Raw genomic sequence first — 18,316 nt, 5'->3', positions numbered from 1 at the left:
GATCAAAGATGATAGAGAGAATTATATAATAAATCATATATTGGTGTCATATTTAATATTTCAAGTTTTCATGTTGAATTAATTTTTTAATATAGTATTTAAATCTTGTTTATTAAAAATTATAAGTTTAAATTTTCTTATTTTATTTGATAAAATTAAATATAAAATAGTATAAATTTATGTAAATTTTAAATTAAAAGAGTTTTTACTCAAGAAAATATAATAACAAAAATTATATAAATCATATATTAGTATCTTACTCGACAACTTAAATTATCGAGTGAAATGGTTTTTTAATAAAAAAACACCTTATTTAAGTTATGATTCGATTGAATTCAGTTAATCTGACTTAATTAAAATATAATTATTTTGATTTTTTAAAAATAAAACTAAATTCTTTATCGTATTTATCTTCTAGATTGATCGCATTAATCCAGGTCAAATATTTTTTTTGCAACCCGGCCTTGGCCAAGGGTTGAGTCATTAGATACTGAGTAGAACTAACTGTGGTTGGAAGTAGCGACGCTTTTGTTGATTCATATGTTGCATAAATTTACTTGTCCCAGCTTGAGCTGTCCTTGTTCTTCCTGTCATCATCCATGATTCCTTGAAGATAATTTGGTAAATTGAATGGTGGGAACGAGGGAATGGCAGAAAGCAGAAAATGAAAGAAAGAACATCATTCACTGTTTGTAAAAATGTTGGGGTCATTCGGAGCAGGGACAAAAATAATTTGAAATAAATTTATGGGCATGGAAAGTTTTTCACGAGCTGAGAACTTAGATTCTGTGGAGTACAGAACAAGGGCTTCACTTTTTCAAGTCCCATGTCACATGGGCGCACTTGTAATTGTTGATATCTACCTCCATTAATTTTGCTTTCAATGGAGGGAAGGATGCATGCCCCTAGATTGCTATTAGAACCAGTGATCAGTTCTTAATCATGGCAAATTGCTCGGTGGTGGTTGTACTTGCTGTATAATTAGAATCGAATGCCAGCAGGTATGATATATATATGATGCGGTTGCTGCAAAACTCTCTCGGAAGGTGGTGGATGGCTAGGGAAATCTGGTCCCCTGTGCAGAAGTTGGTGGGTTATATATATATATATATATATATGATGATGATGATGATGATGATGAAACAACTAGCTTTGCTGCCTAACTTTGAATCTCAACATACCCTTCAAAGCCACCGAATTTCTAGAACATGGATTCTCACTCATTGATACAACCACCATCAAATATTATAGCTCGAGGAATCCTTCATTGCTCAACAATCTTCTTGATTTTCGGTTCTCATTTTCCAACATGGTTTCTCCTTATTTTAGCCTAGAAGCAAGGCGCTGCTTGTAAGATTGAACGGGATTTTGATTAATTTCTGCAGTAGTTTGTGGGTTATAAATAGATGCCGAAACGAAGCATATCGAACAGAACGATGATACCTACCTTTTTAAGATTTATTTCATGTTTTATTACCAATGATGGTTAATAGGTTGGGGGTTAAGATTATTCATTTGATGGTTAGGATTTCTTGAACGGCTAGATTTTTTTAAGCGGTTTAAAATACATATTATATAACTCTATTTCAATATAGTTAAAAATAAAAGCTTATTATTTCTATAGATATATATACATTATCATACCATATTAAATCCTATTTTTTTTTTCTATTACAATATTCATTGAAAATTGTTGCGGTTAGGGCAGCCTCATTGATTATGTGGCAGAGTAGAGGATGGCCAATACTTGGTATAAAGAGTAACAGGGAAGCCAGAGTTTGAGTGAAATACAATGAAGCCATTTTATTTTTTTTTTCTTGGTAGTACCATGTTTTGCCACCGGAGATATTGTTCTATGGCCAAATCCAGTGGATAAATGCTGGTGGGGATTCTTGCATTTTTAAAACTGGGTAGTTGGGGCACATTTAGAGGCTGTTTGTTTTTGTGGTAAAAAGTGTGGTGCGGCGTAATCATAGTCAATGACTGTTTGGAAAATAATAAAATGCTGGTTAAAAATGTGGGACCCATATAATAATTGTGGCTTAACCGCATGTTCATCAAAAGCATGTCATACCTGCTTTTCATGTTCACCCTGACCTGCTTCTCATCATTCTTTTGTTTTTATCAGTAGTTTATTTTTTTTTTCCATTGATTTTTTCCCTTTTTGAAACTTGTCATTGTTTTTTGATTATCAACTTCATATAGCATGCTGACAATGTTTAATTACCATTGAACTTGTCATTGTTTTTTTTTTTAATTTTTTAATATTTTAAAAATATCAAAAATATCTTTTTTAGGTATTGTGTTTTATTTGAAAAACTAGTGTTTAACATTATTCAATAGCACTATATAATTTATTTCATGATGTAGTAGCAGTAGTTAAATTAACAATATTTAAATTAAAAACCATCAATATTAATTATATTTTTAAAAATTATTTTATAATCTCAATTTTAAAAGCATTCTTAACCAAACACATTAAACTACTTTTTAGTCAACCTCAATTTTAATCACAGTTTTAACCAAACATATATTTTTCCAAACCAACCTCAACTAAAAATACTTTTTATAAAACAACTTTTTTTAAACCACAACCACAACAACAACCGCAATACCAAACACACTCTTACATGCCACCGTGAATTGCAAATAATATCGTGTATAAATTCCACAATTTTTCCTGTCGCTGCTTGCTTCGCATGGTGGAAAGTGGTAAAGACAGTAAACAAATATTATCTTAATAGATATTGGTGGGAAGGAACTCCATTGTGGACCATCACAAAAAGATTTTAGACACAGGTTTAATCACGCTTAAATCCAAATTAATTGAATATTAGAAAAATTGAGGAAGAAAAATATTAATCTAGAAAATTTTAAGAAGAAAAAAAATCTATAAAATAAAAATGAAATCTAATTGAAAAAAATTGACAAGTGGATTAGAAAAGAAATTGCAATTCTAAAAATTATTTCAAATTATAAAAATAACAATTAAAAAAATAAAAATCAAATTTGACAAATCAAAAAATTAATTGAGGATGAAATCGAAACAAAGATCTAATTTAATGAATTATTTTAAAAAATAAAAGATCAAGAACTAAATCAAAAGAGAAATATAAGTTTAATTGATGATTTGAAAATTTAGGGTCGAGCATAAATATTGAGAAAGAGAGGGAAAAAAAGAAATGGTCATCCACGCTGAGCCAATGTTCTTTTTGGTGCACGCACGCTATGGGTTCATGGAGGAGACACCAAGATGAAGTGGATGCCACCCTGAAATGATTTTTTGGCTACTAGAATCAATCATACGCGTTGTTCGAAGACTGCGCAGCAGCTAACCCGTGCTCAACACACATCAACAGATTTTTTTATTATTATTTTTTTTATTTTTTAAAAAATAAAATGACCCCTTATTTAACACAATAGCACCACCACCAACAACAAAAAGTTGATCAATGACTAAATTACCCTTGGATCCTAGGCTTAAGAATATAAACTTTAAGGGTAAGAAGGCCTTTTTATTGTGGCTGTAAAAATTAAAAGATAAAAGAAACCTCCATTGTTAGTTCAATTTTTTTTTAATTCCAAGAATAATAAAGTTACTTTACCGTACACAATCGAACAAAAATAACCCTTCAATCACAGTCTAACACTTTCTTGTTTTTTTAAGGGCGCAAATATAATTCATTGTGAAAAAAAGTGAAATTTCCATCTTGTCCCTAATCAATTTTTAAATGTCAGAACGATCAAATTACAGAGACAATCTTATCCCCGACCATTAGCCTACACTATCTTTTTTCAAAGAGCAAGATAATGAGTTTACTATCATCCATGGTACAATCCGTGCAATGATAGCAGGGAAACAATGGATTCACCATCCCCTTCAGTTTTTTTTTTTTAATCCTGTGAAAGTCAAATTCCATCTGACTGGTCCTGGTCCACTAACTGGGGTAAAAAGTACAACTTCGAGTGAATGGAGTTTTCGAAACCTCGTTATTATCACCTCACCTCCGTGCTTATCCATGTGTCCTCAATGTAATCAAAATTCCTTATCACCGGAGACCGGAGAGATAATTTTTTTTATAATATATTGATGCAATTTAACTGGTTAAATTTTAAATTTATTTTTTAAAAATTATAAATTTAAATCTTGTAAATCTTACAATCAAAAAACTTAGATGATAATTAATTTTAAAATCTGTAAAATTAATTAAAATACATACAAACTAATTCTAACACCCATGTTAATTAAAAAAAAATAAAAAACTTTTATAACAGCTACCAAAACCATGTCTATCACGATGGAGACCTCTTTATCATCACCTTATCCATGTTTCCTCAATGCAATCAAAATTCCTCATCATCGGTGAGAAGAAACCCCCCCCCCCCCCCCCCCCCCCAATTCATGATTCTGTAGTTGAGCGCCATAAATCATTATGATAGATGGAAGACTTACAATGCACACATACACAGACTAAAAAAGTAACAGCAAGGAAACATTGGCGTCAGCAATTCAGCATTGAATTGGCACCTTCTTCATCCAAAAGGGAACGATAGAAAAAACAGTTCTTGCCAGCTATGACTTCTATTCAGCTATTCTAATTTCTCACCTTTGGGATCCACTATTATTCATATACATAACATGGATTATCTATAAATTATTTGTACCGCATAACATTGTCTATACATGGTACAAATGCTAGAAAGAAATTTGGGTACACTACTATTAAACTTTTTTCCCTGCCCTAGGAAGCTTAAAAAGGAGAAACGAACCTGCTGATGACATTTCTCTAGTCACGGAACCCCTTCAGACCATTCAAACTTGATATCAGTTTCTCGGTGGTTATTCCCTTGTTCTGACCATTCAAATTTGAAATTGTTTTCTTTGTGGTTCTTGGTGGCATTCGCGAGATGCTGCCTCACAGATTTGTTATTCACTTCAAACACAAATGCCATTTCCCTGATCTGCAGATTCAACAATTTCAATTGTATTAATCCTCTTGCAAGTAATAACAAACCAAGGCAAGAAATACGATAGTTCAGTATGGAAGAGCAGCGAAAATACAGTGGAGCAAATAAATGACAGTAAAACTACTCTAAATAGATTTAAACTTGGAAACTATGAAGACTGCAGAAGCCGCATACCTCAATCAAACTACTTGACCTCAGACCCATACTCTGTCCAGTCATGAGTTCTTTGCCGTTCAAAAATATCAGACTCCTACCAAGATTTTTTAAAAAGAAAGAACCATCTCCTTCCATCGTTATGAGTGCCTAGCAAATGAGAGACAACCAGTCATGCTTTCATGCAACTCAGAGCAGCATAGGATCTTAAGAAGCTAAAATGAGGGTCTGACGAGGACTAATATAAGCAGCAAATATTTAATTAAGAGAAACAATCTACTTCAAGTTTTATAAAATGTCTGGCATTGCTGAACAGAAAGATAGATTAAAAACATCTGAATAGAGTGCAAATACTTCTCATCTTTGGATTGTAAACTAGCTCCTCAGGTAAGAGAAACAATGATCAGGGTCCCTAGGCCAACCTCAAGATGGTGAGATACACATTCAATTCTGCAGAGAAATTTTCCCTAATAAATTTTTTTTATTCCTTTATTGCTACTGTTTTTGCTCCTCTTCTTTATGTCCTCTTCAGTTTCATGTTCCCTTGAGTTTTATAAGGATACTGATGCTCATTTATGCAAGCAGTCACAGACCATGATACCTAAATAAAAAATTTAAGACTCCTAAAAGTCTGTATCCATAAATTAAAGAGAGGTTTGTCAAGTGAAAAGGAACAACATAAACTCAAGCTCTGGCAACCAGCTGTAAATGCAAAATCTAGAAAAAAAAATTGAATCAAAGGAAATTTAGAGAAATCTCACCTGCCGTCTTGATATTTTGTTGGCAGGCCCTTCTCTTTTCAAGTCAATATCAACATCCATATCATCTGTTGCTCTGCCGAGCATAACCTACGCATAAACAGGAGGTTCATAAGAACAAGAGAGCAATCCTACAAGTAGATAAATGATCAGTCCCCGATATGTTATCTTGAAAAATAAAAGGTCAAGCATCAACTTAACATGCCTTGGTGTCCTTTATATAATGCTTCAAATGGCGCCCATACAAGATAGCAAGTGCTCCTTGAGATGCAAGGGCTCTTTGCATTGAAGATCGAGCACACTGTTCCAACCTTATAATTGTCCTCGTAGCATCTTCATTCTGATACCTTGAGACTAGAAAGTTCAATTTAACAGAAATTAGCTCAAGTTACATGAAAAATCAATTAAATAGCAGAGTTATTTCAATTATCTGTCTAAAGAATCAAATGTCTTTCTCCTTTATTAGTTAATTGACGTTAGTCACCAAATTCAATTAATTAGTGATCACCACTTTTGCCAACTACCACCAGCAATTAAAAAGTTATTTTGAGGCTAGTGTGCACATATATATAGCTAAGTGTGTGACTCTTAAGTCGGATGTGTTAGCACAATCAAGTAACACAACAAGCAAAACATCAATGCCCTACCTTCATGATTAATAAATGAATCCGAATCATCCGGGCATAGATCCATTTCAAGTATCTGAAGGAAACAAAAAAAGATATAAGAGAACAATCTAGGAAATGTATTTAAGCAGAGATTCTGAGAGGGTCACCAATTAACAAAATCTAACTAATTTACCATGGCTTCAATGTCTGAAAAGCAGGGAACATCATCATCACTACCAGTTTCTTCCTGATTTGATGTTGAGGGTACTGAAACAGCTTTTACAGGGAAACTTAAATTTTCATGTAATGTCGCTGGCTTTAGTAGTCCAACTGTAGAAGGAGTAGGAGTTCCCGGGGCTTCTCTGCACTGAATTGGGTCTGCATGGGTTGTGATAACTGATCTAGACATCAAAGCAGGAGACTCACATTTGGCTCCATAAAGAACATGTTGGTGTCTTGGACTGGATACTGGCAACATAGCCTGCCCAACCATCCGTGGAGAAGTAAGACATTGAGCAGGATTTTCCTCTTTCTTCAGCAAGAATAGCTCTTGTTTGCAATCCTTTTGATTAACACTCGAGGAAGGCAGGTAGGGAGTCTTCTTAAAAGTTTGCTCTATTTTGGGAGAAGAAAATGTTTTAGCTAGGAATACATCATCATTGCATGGGATCTCAAAGTCTTCCATGTTTAGAACGCACTCCATCTCTCCATCATTTTCTTCAGCAGACAAAATATTTGATGCTGATGTAGATGATGGCGCACTCATTTCTAACACAAAATTACTATCCTGATTGCCACCAACAGAATACGACTCCTCTGGAATAACCTCTAACTCTGCAGGGCATGCACTATCAGGAATTCCAAGGCTTGTATCTGATGCTAATATCTCTGGAGCTTTAACATTAGGCACGTCACCCTGAACATCAATAGGAGAACTCACCAAAAGTGTAGTAACACTATCGTAACAAGATTTATCTATCGCATCTTTCCCATCAACATCCATAAAAAGCGGTGCATCCTCATTAGGAAAGTTCAAGAGCGAGTCTGAAATATCTGGAAAATCAGATTCTGAAATTGCAGTTGACCTATCAAGTGCATCAACAGTAGGTTCCTCTTGGAAAGTTACTCCAGAATGGTTGACATCCACTCCTGCCAAACTTACTTTATTCCCATCGACAACATCATTGTCTACCAACATTCCCTCTCCACTATTACCTTTACCTTCAACACTCGCACTAACTGGCATTTCAGGCGCAGAAACATCTTCCATCGTTTTCCACAACGGCACCCTTGGCACCAGAGACGACTCCGCCTGAATCAAAACATCTCTTTCCGGCACACCACATGGCCCAGCTTCCTCACCTCTCTCAGAATCTCGTAACTCAACCAACCCATCTCCAATATCCTGCACATCCTTTCTCACATTTTCCCACTCGAAACGCACATCCCCCACCCCACCTTCATCCTCCCCAGAAAATCCAAAATGCACTCGATCATCCTCTCCAAACCCGCCATTCCCTTCACAACCACCGCCATCCAGCGAACCCAGAAAACCAAAACCACCACCACGCTTCCGCATTTTCTTCCTCATTGCATAATACAACTGCCTAACACATTCGAATTTTCTCTTAACAGGATCACTTTCTTTCACAACAAAACCAAATTTACTGTTGCCATTACTACTACTACTTACTTTTGAGTAAGAAAAATTAGAAAGTTCCAACTCTACCATTCTACTAGATGCTTCGGTGGATACCTCATTATCATACAGCAAAGAATGCCACCGATCCCTCAATTCACGCACACTAAATTTCCTCGAAAATCTCACAGCTCCTTTCGCTAGGGCTTCCAACGATGCACCTGCCTTTAATCAATAGAACACCAACAGCACAGAGAATTAAAATAAATTTTTCGAAAGCTAGGGTTTGGTGTAGAATTGAGGGATAGAAAATGAAGAAAGCCAGAATGAGAGAAATGAAATTACCTCGATAGCGTTTTTTAACAAGAGGTCGTCTTCGGGGATCCACGAAGGAGGAATTGAAGTGTTTGTAGTAAGAATAGGAGTGGCAGTAGCAGTAGCAGAAAGTGCTGCCATATATGATAATACAAGAGATTTGGAGGGAGGGAATTTGGGATTTGAATTCTGGGGATTTGATTTTTTTATGGAATTGGGAATTGGATTGGGGATTTGGGAGGAGTGAGAGTGAGAGTGAGAGAGTGGAATTGAAAAACGCGGGTAACGTTTTTGTGAATATCCGTTAGGATATTACGTTACGGCTGAGGGGTTAGTTTAAACGGCGTCTGTGAGAACTGGATCTCTCGGGTAAGGGGTTTTTTTTTACTGTTTAGGTGAAGATTACCTTTTTGCCTAGTGAGTTTACGGCAAATTTTCATCTTGTCAGTGTTTCAAACTTGATAGTAAAAAGGATATTGAGGTGCAAAAAAGGAAAAGTAAATTTTATCCGATTGGATTTTGATGGAAAAGTGAAGGGGCTTGGTTTAACAACAACGTGTACTGGTCTTATCAACCAGTGAATCGGTGAATCAAACATCAAATTGATTTAGATTTTAAATTAAATCATTCAAACTAGGGGATCAATGATTTAATCAATGGGTTACTCATGTAATATAATCTTATATATATATATATATATATATATAAGGTAAGAACACTATAGCCACAACGAACGTAGCATGATGACAAATAATTTGAGATCTACACAACAGGTCTTGAGTTCGAGTCAGGGTATGCATTTCTTGTAAGAATCTGAAACAGCCGAAATTTTACTTACTCACCTAAATCTATAAAATATACTTTTTGAGAGATGAAGTTTTCCTCGAATCTAAAAATAATTATGGTCACTGATGCCTTTTACTTTCCACTGTGATGAAATTTATGTATTTCACATTAAAAAAAACTTGTATTTGAGCTAATTATATTTTAGTCTTTTATGTGATTATCAATAAATAATTATTCAGGGGAGTAGTTGTATTTTTTTTATATTTTTCTACAATAAAATAGTTTAATTACCTTAAAAAAAAAGTTAAGACTATCAGGAAGGGGTATAGAGATTTTTTTTCATTTATCTATATACAATAAATTAACAAATATACCACTAGAATTAAAAAAAAAACATAACATAAGGTTAGGGTATTTAAATCTTTTTACCAAGGTTTTTTTTTTGTAATTGTCGGGTGTTCGTATTACTATCCATTTACATTTCTTAAAGAGTTGCTGGCACATGATGCCTCTAGGTGGTGGAAAGTGCCCTTTTGCCATTTTGTTTGATTCTTCGTCGTGTTTTTTTCCTCCTATGAAGGCATGTGTCGACGAGGGTTGACTGATTTCTTGTTGGCCAATTTTTTTTTTTTTTTCTCTTTTCTACCGTGAAAAATATAGATCGGTCCTTATTGTTTTTTGTTTTTAAGATTTAGTTATTTTTCTTTTGATTTTTTGATTTTGGGTCTTTTGTTAAAATTTTATTCATTTTCAATTTAATACTCTAGTTCCAATTTGTCATATATAATATTTTTCATTTCTAATTTTTTTCCTTGACCTTTTGTCAAAGTTTTGATAGTTTTTAATTTTATCCTCCAGGTTTATGATTTTTTTAAAATTTGATTGTTATTCTTTTGATTTATTATTATTTTATTGATTTTTTCTTTTTAATTTAACCCTCCAATCAAAAATTTATTCTTACCCTCTACTTTATTTTTTATTATAGTTTTCACCCTCATTCTTTTAATTGCTATTTTTTATTTTAGATCCTTTCATGTAATTGTTTTTTTTTATCCTTGACAATTGATTTGCTAGGGATTGGATTTCTTGTTTTTTTCATGTATGGAGCTTCAAGTCTAATGACTTGGGGCAAGGGTTAGAGAAGTTATATGTAAAGTTATCATGATCTCATAACCTCGACCATAGGTTTTGCAAGTTAACCCGAGTTGGCTCACCCCTTATTATCCAAGTTATTTATTTATCACGCAGTCTCAGTTTGACTCGATCTGAGTTTTTTTTCCTCTATTTTTATGCAATCACATACTTCCAAAGGTTTTTTTTTTCTCAATTTATTGTGTTAATTTTTTTTAAAAAAAAAAGTTTGTCCATTTACTATTGTTGCAAAATTTTTTCATCATCTCATTAAATTGAAACAAATATATTAAACCTGGTTTAGACTATAACCCGAGTCATTTTCTTTTCTTTTTTTCTATTTCATAGAAATGTGTGTGTGTGGTGCCTAAATGTTGCTTTTATTATTTGTATTATTTATTTTTCATTTTGATTTTCACCTTTATTTTTTTAATTGCTATTTTTTTATTTTAGATCCGCCGCCGCCACTAATAATAATAAGAATAAGAAGAAACCCTGAAGGGTGTAGCTCAACTGGTCAGGCCCTATGTTTGCTCCCCAGAGGTCACTAGTTTGAGTACCACAAGCCTCAGAGTCACTGAAGACTTACATGCTCGTTAACTTCAGGCCTCGTGGGATTAGTCAAGGTGTGCGCAAGCTAGCCCGAACACCCACGTTAATTTAATAATAAGAAGAAAAAGAAGAAGACGAATACTAATAATATTGCTAATGCTAATAAAAAAATTAGTGATAGTGATAGTTTATAATAATAATAATAATGGTGGTGGTGGTGATAACAATCATAATAATAATGGTAATTCATCATTCTATTTTGATTTTTTGGGAATTGATTTTTATTGTTTTTTCATGTACTGTACATATAGTCTAATGACCCAAGTCACAGTTTTGAAATGTTGATGTAGATTGATGTCCGTTTTTTTTCTAAATGTTGTTTTTCATCTTTTGACAATAGTTTTTTTTAATTTCTTTTTTTAATCACGGTTTTGTGATTTTCTTAAAAACATTATCAGGTTATCCCATTTTCATAACATAGGCCACGAGTTTTGCGGGTTAACTCGGGTTGACTTACATTTTATTACCTAGGTTACATGTCTATCACACTGACTTGAGTTGACTCAAGCAAGGATTTTGTCAATTTTTTTTATCCAATTACATACTTTCAAATCTTTTTTTTCCAAGTTAACATGGTATTTTTCTTTTTCCATTTTGTACACTTACTATAATTGCCAATTTTTTTATTATCTGATTAAAATGAACTTATTAAACCTGATATGTACTATAACTCTATAGAAACAAAAATATTCTACTAATCAAAATTTTTCACGTGTCATTTTTATTTTATTTTTTACATAAAATGATAAAATGAAATAAGAATAAATGACATGGAAAATAAATGAGTCTTTATATATTTTTTAGTTAATAAAAGATTAACACATGAGATGAGATATTTAAGATATATTATCATAAATGCAAAATCCCATCAATAAAAAATTAATCATTAAAATATTGTCATGTGGAATTGAAAAGGGACTTGAAAGTCCCTACAAATTTCTATAAATAGAGGGTCTCACCCTAAATAAAAGAAAAAAAAGAATTCTTCGATAAATTAACAAAAAAAAATTTCAAGACAAGTTCTTCAAGTAATGAAGCTCTCAAGCCTTATTCATCTGCGCTTGAAGTTATAAAAAATAAAAGTCTGTTGGGTCAAGCCTAGATATCTCATAAGAGTTTTTCAACAAAATATCTTTTTCAAGACAAACTTTTCAAGCATGGAAGCTTTCTAAAAAATTCTCAAGCTTCCGCCATCTACGCTTAAAGTCTACAAAGAATAAAATTTTATTGAATCAAGTCTAAACGCCCCATAAAAGTTCTTGAACAATACTTTGAAGACAAATAAAAAATACTCTTCAAAGCATCAAATCTTGTTTTGCAATATACAGTCAAATTCATGTTCTTGCAAAGTACAAATCTTAACTTGATCTCACAAATAAATCAAGTCATCACATATTAAATTTAATGAAAGAATCATAGCATTATTTATTCTTTTGGAAGAATATTTTAAATAAGAATTATAATCAATCACATATTTAATAAAAATTAAATATTTACATACATATACTTGTTTAATTTCAATACTTAAAATTGTGTCTACAAACTCAAGCCATTTGTTTTTTTCTGTTTCTTTGAAATGCATTTACGGTATCTTTACACACACAAAAAATTATGAACCCGCGGCATATGATCACTAGCGAATATATTCATTTTAGCTTTGTGTTTTGATGCTAGTGCTCATTTTGTTATGTTTTTCTTCTCTCTGTTTAATCAAGTAAGGTAAGAATTCAGCAGATTTGGTTTGTGTAGGGCGGCGGGGAAAGAAGGGTTCGGAGGCATTGGTGTGGTATTGTCGACCTGTGCCAAATGGGGTTTGGGCAAAAACAGTGGATAATGCATTTGGTGCTTACACACCCTGTGTTGTTGACTCCCTAGTATATACATACACACATACGTACATACATATGACGGTTGATCCAGCACATTTCAATCATATAATTATTACGCCTGCAGATCATAAGGGATATTGCAGAGTGCTACTCCAAGTGGAATTATATTTGTGAAAAAAAGCTTTAATATTTAACTAATCCTTAAGGAATGACATTCCTTGCTCAAATCACAATCTAATAAGCTGCCATACACATTACCCTGAGGTAAATTACAATCTATGAAAGTATTTTTACTTCCAGGCCCTTAATTAATTATTAAATAATATTAGATAGCATCTCTAGTTAGCACACGCATTTAGATAAGATGTCTGAAGCTGGAAGGTCGACCTCAAGCACCACTCAAGGAAGGCGAAGTTCATGGGCTCCAAATCCATCTCCAAGGTGAAGATTAGGGAGGTGGTGGTGGTGGTTGTGCCCGTGATGCAGGCGGAATGCATAGAGGTTGGAAGCCCCATTTGCAAGTGCAACAGCAGCTTCATTGTCCACTAAACCATACTGTCGATCCTCTAGTTTTGCTTCCTTAAATCCCAAAGCACAAAAGAAAATCTCAGGTTTAATCCATGTGTTTTTCCAAGTTGGGAAATTAGCGAAAACAAGCACATGAAAGTTTAGATTCTTACATATTCCATCAAGAGGTTTCCATGTCTCTCCTCTAAATTCTTCACCTGCAATTAATCGCCAGAGAATTTGTTCCAAAAGCTACATGCATGAAATTGAATAGGTAAAAAGTTCGTTTTATCACTAACCTTCTTCCTGTAGGTTTCGTTTTGTGTTTTGATCACATGGTACTGTAAATAATCAAAGAATGTTGAAATTGTAAGTATAAAGTGTTACAAGGCATATTCCTTCTATAGATGAGTGTAAGGGTAACCCAAAATCCAGTTCATGAAAATCCATAATGCAAAGGTAAAGAAGCACAAGTTAAAGGGTGTGTATTTTCTTTCTAACCAGGGTTTCCAAGAATCCCAAAATGATAAAAATTGATAAGGATTAAAATAACTCAAATTTGAAAAAAAAAAATGATAAAAGAGTTCAACTAAAACATAATATTAATGTACATAAAACACCGCCCGGCCGGTTAATATCATATTTATAAGTCTAATTTGAGAGTTTGATTAAATGTAAGATTCGAGTTGTAGATTGATAAATTTGTATCAGTTGATTCAAAATTCAATTTTTTTATTAAAAATTCCTCAAAATGACTTTGATTTGGTAAGAAAAAAAAACTAGGGTGATCTAGATTAACCTGCTTGATACACCCGGACCGAACTCAAATTACTAGTAAGCTCAAATTTTAGGAATTAGAACTTGATAATTATATAAAGATGTTCACTTGAAAACATCTGACCTTCCTGCCACGCACACCATTCAAGGCTTCAGTCATATGTTGCTCAAGACCGCGCAGATGATCAATGCTCAGATCATTCAGGCCCTCTCCTCTCCTCTGCCTGTTAAAAACAAATACATTAATTAGTAGCTCCACAAATTTACAGATATTCCCATAAAAACCATAACCACATGCATATATGCGAAGGTTATTTCTTTTGAAAGTTACCTGATTTCTTGTCTCAGCTTATGATTGATATCATTCAGCTTCCTCAAGTGCTCTTGCATTTTCTGCAAACCTCACAAACAAAATCCTTTGAAGAATCTCATATTCGTTCTATAGATCAAACATTAGAAGAAAGACAGAAAGAAAGGTTAACCTCGTATTGAGTGCCCCACAGATCTATGCCTAAAGCGTTCTGATATTGATCGTAGATCTTCTTTGTCCTGGTCATAACAATAAAAACTACAGTTCATTACCAAGGTTTCATAAAACTGCAACATAAAAGACGAGAAAAGAAAGAAAGAAAAGACAGCACGGAAGAAATACATAGACAGAAACATGATACGAGTATACGTACGATGTGGAGGGGCTAATGTACTCATTGAGTTTGTTAGTGTTGGAGAACATGATAAGAGAGACCTTAGCATCACAAAGAACAGTGAGTTCTTGGGCTTTCTTGAAAATACCATTTCTTCTCTTCGAGTAGGTGACTTGCCTGTTTGTGGGGTTTTCGATCTTCTTGATTTCAATCTTTCCACGACCCATATTTTTTCCTTACTTCTTTGTGAAAGCTGTAGCACTAAACAAAAGTAAATATTGAGGGGGGGGGGGATAAGGGTTTCTTGCACAGTACCCAGGCTTCTTGAAGGGAAAGAGAAGAAGATGAAAATGGGTGAAATGTGATTAAGTGGAGTTTCTAAATAAGGAAAGGGTGATGGAAAGTTGATTGTTGCGTAACTTAGAATGTCTGTGGCTTCTGAGATTGGATTTTTGAAGGGTAGCGTGAGAAGTATTGGGAGGTTCATACACCTTGACATGACATGCAAGCAATTTACTGATTCGACCTTTTCTCATACCTGTTCCATGACGGTGTCATGTGATGATTTGATTGTTTTTAAAAATATTTTAAAAAATATATATATTAAAATAAAATTTTTTAAAAAAATTATTTTTAATATCAATGTATTTAAATTATTTAAAAATATTAATTTAAAATAAAAATATTTTTAAAACGCAAAAATAAATAGGATTTAAATAAAAAAAATGTTGTTAATTCAGCCTTTATATTATTGATCCATTCATACCATAAGTCCTTCCATTACTAATGTTGTTATTTGGATGCAATTTTGAATTATTCTTTGATCCATTATGAAAATTTTAATATCTAAAAAATTGGCTGCGAAATGAAAAAAAAAGGATCAAAGCTTGAGGTGCTTAGCTTAATTTTTTCTTCTTTAAAATATGCTCTTTTGTATCTAAGAAAAATCATAAAAACAATAAATAGATGGATTGAAGGCATAGAAAAACGAAAGAAGGTTACAGGATTAAATCTTTTTCAAAGTATTTGAATTTAGACAGTTCCATTGTAAGAGGAAGCCAGGATAGTCTCTTTCATGGCGGTCACTTAAGTTCACCAATATATAATCCTACAATAACTGTGTCTTGTCAGTATAAACATGACTGTTAAATTTTAAGGGGTATAATTTAATTGGTCAGATTTTTAATTTGATTTTTAAAAATTACTAGTTCGAGTCTCATAAATTTAGAGTCATTAAAAACTTACATATTTGCTAAGTTTATAGCCTTTAAGATCAATTAAGGTACACACAAACTAACCTGAACATTTACATTGATAAAAGATATATATAAAAGTGTGTGTGTGTATTGTATTCACACTTAAAATAAAAATAGGTGCAGCTAAGTAAAAAAATAACATGATATTATAATTTCATTATGATATTCTCACATTTTAATGTGGATTTACTGCTCAATTTTTTTTTCCATTTTAACCCTTAAAATTTTATTTTACACGATTGCATCCTTTTTAGTATAATTAGAGAATAATTGAATCAAGTTTATTGATTAAGAAAAAAATTAAAAAACAAAGGATAAAAGTGAAAAATACACCACAAATAGATGATGCTTTAAAAGTTATCATAAAAAAATTTACTTTAGTCCATAAACTTTACAAATTATACTTGTTTGATTCTTTAGTAGTTTTTCAATTTAATTTTAATATAAAAAGCTTTTTTTTTTGTGAAAGAATGCTGGATTCCAGCGATAAAAAAAAAGAAAATCAATATTGACATTGATTCCATCTACCAAAATGATCAATTTTTATGTCAAAACATTCAATTTGACGAGGGGAGTTCAACTTAGATGCTTTTTTCCATTGAAATTGCCTTAAAAATCATATCTAAGCTTGGAAAAAGCTTTTGTTTCAAGTTAATTTTGGCTTTTCATGGTTTTTTCAGAGGTCATTTACAGGTTTTTCAAGGTGTTTAGGTTCTTTTTTAGGTGTTTTGAGTTAAAATTGGATTGAAAATGGATTTCTAAGTTAAAAAAGCACAAACATTATTTTTCAGCCACAAAAATGGTTGGAATCCGAGGAATATTAGACGACGGGTCATTTAATTTTTTTAAAAAAATATTAAAACATACAACATGTTATCCGTCCCAATTAAATAAAAAATATAGAGCTCTCGCGCGAGTTTGTCCTTGCAAGCATGTGTGCATGCCATTTATAGATGAGCCAAGCACTTGGATGACTTTTTTTTTTTGCCTTTAAAAAAATTATGTTTTTTAATGTGTTTTTAAATAATTTATAATTTTTTATTAAAATTAATGCTCATTCTCTCTCTCTTCTTGTATTTAGTTATTTTTAAAATAATTATTGTATTTTTTAAATTATTTTTATATGTATTTAATTTTTGTGGAGATTATTTTAACTGATTATAATTTTGTTTATGTTTTATATAATTAAATTTTATTTTTAAGAATAAAAAATATTTATTTTTGAATATCATTTTTAACAAGTGCAGTCTTAAATACACTTATTTTTTGTGTTATTTTTAAATAATATTTCTAATATTTTATTTTATTATTATCCATCTATCATAAAGAGCTGACATGACACATGATCTTCTTGAATGCGCTATGTCAGCTCACAAATTAAAGGAAGATGGTAAATTTTTCGTACTTCGATAATGTTAAATACTACATAGTAGCTTGTTTTGACTTTTGATACATGCTGTCTTCGCAAATAATATGTTAACTAAATTATTTTTATTTTTATGTTTTATATCCACTACATTATTCTTACATATTAAATGTGATTGAATGATAATGATAATAATGATAATAATGATAATAAGTAATACAATTATTTTAACCTTTGCCTCTTAAAAAAATAATCATTTAAATTTAAAAGTTAATTTTATTATATTTACTTTATCTTATCCTATATTTTTTCCAATCTCTTCTTATGAAAATATCAATTAAGATTGCCTCTTAGATTCCGTAAATCAATTCGTGAAAACATTATATATTAATATTAAAAAAATTATTATTATTATTATTATTAGTTAATCAAGCCTCTCTGTAAAAAAAAAAAAAACACATCATTTAACCATGACGTATAATTCAATTGAGTGAAAAATATTAATATTTAAATAAATTTGGGTCTGACAATCATGTCAGATTTTATTACTATTTTTTTTAATAGTAATTATATTTTTAAAAAAATTTAATAATAATAATAATAATTTTACCCTTAAAATCAAATCTATGTTTTTTTAATAGTAATAATATTTTTTTAAAATTTATTACTAATTATATTAATAATACTAAAAATAATAATATTTATGATATTAAACATACATGACTCAAGTTCTTATAATTTTTAATTTTATTATTCAAATTAAATTTATGGTTTTTCTTCGATAGTAATAATATATTTTTTAATTTTTTTAATAATTATGATAATAATAATAATAATAATAATAATTTTTAATTTTATCATTCAAATCAAATTTATAATTTTTTTTATAGTAGTAATATTTTTTCAAATTTATTAATAATTATATTAAGAATATTATTAAATATATTTGACCCGAGTTTAAGTGGAT

The 18,316-nt window shown here is 31.6% G+C and overlaps 2 protein-coding genes across 2 annotated transcripts; both read right to left on the bottom strand.

The window, feature by feature from the left end:
- Positions 1 to 4,480: 4,480 nt before the first annotated feature.
- On the bottom strand, positions 4,481 to 8,736 carry LOC133672266 (uncharacterized). The gene is made up of 7 exons (XM_062092638.1): positions 8,472 to 8,736; positions 6,681 to 8,351; positions 6,527 to 6,581; positions 6,085 to 6,233; positions 5,883 to 5,969; positions 5,143 to 5,271; positions 4,481 to 4,962 (listed from the first exon to the last, which is right to left on the bottom strand). Exons 1-7 carry the CDS (start codon positions 8,580 to 8,582, stop codon positions 4,792 to 4,794), a joined length of 2,373 nt encoding a protein of 790 aa, XP_061948622.1. The 5' UTR covers positions 8,583 to 8,736; the 3' UTR covers positions 4,481 to 4,791.
- A 4,225-nt stretch (positions 8,737 to 12,961) lies between these two features.
- On the bottom strand, positions 12,962 to 15,161 carry LOC133672280 (agamous-like MADS-box protein TM6). Its single transcript, XM_062092655.1, has 7 exons — positions 14,767 to 15,161; positions 14,566 to 14,632; positions 14,415 to 14,476; positions 14,208 to 14,307; positions 13,606 to 13,647; positions 13,480 to 13,524; positions 12,962 to 13,378 (listed from the first exon to the last, which is right to left on the bottom strand). Exons 1-7 carry the CDS (start codon positions 14,952 to 14,954, stop codon positions 13,199 to 13,201), a joined length of 684 nt encoding a protein of 227 aa, XP_061948639.1. The 5' UTR covers positions 14,955 to 15,161; the 3' UTR covers positions 12,962 to 13,198.
- Positions 15,162 to 18,316: the final 3,155 nt, after the last annotated feature.

Source organism: Populus nigra, chromosome 14, assembly GCF_951802175.1.
Source record: "Populus nigra chromosome 14, ddPopNigr1.1, whole genome shotgun sequence".
Taxonomy (NCBI): Eukaryota; Viridiplantae; Streptophyta; class Magnoliopsida; order Malpighiales; family Salicaceae; genus Populus; species Populus nigra.
Note: the sequence above shows the minus strand (reverse complement) of the source record. Positions and strands in the feature narration are given on the sequence as shown.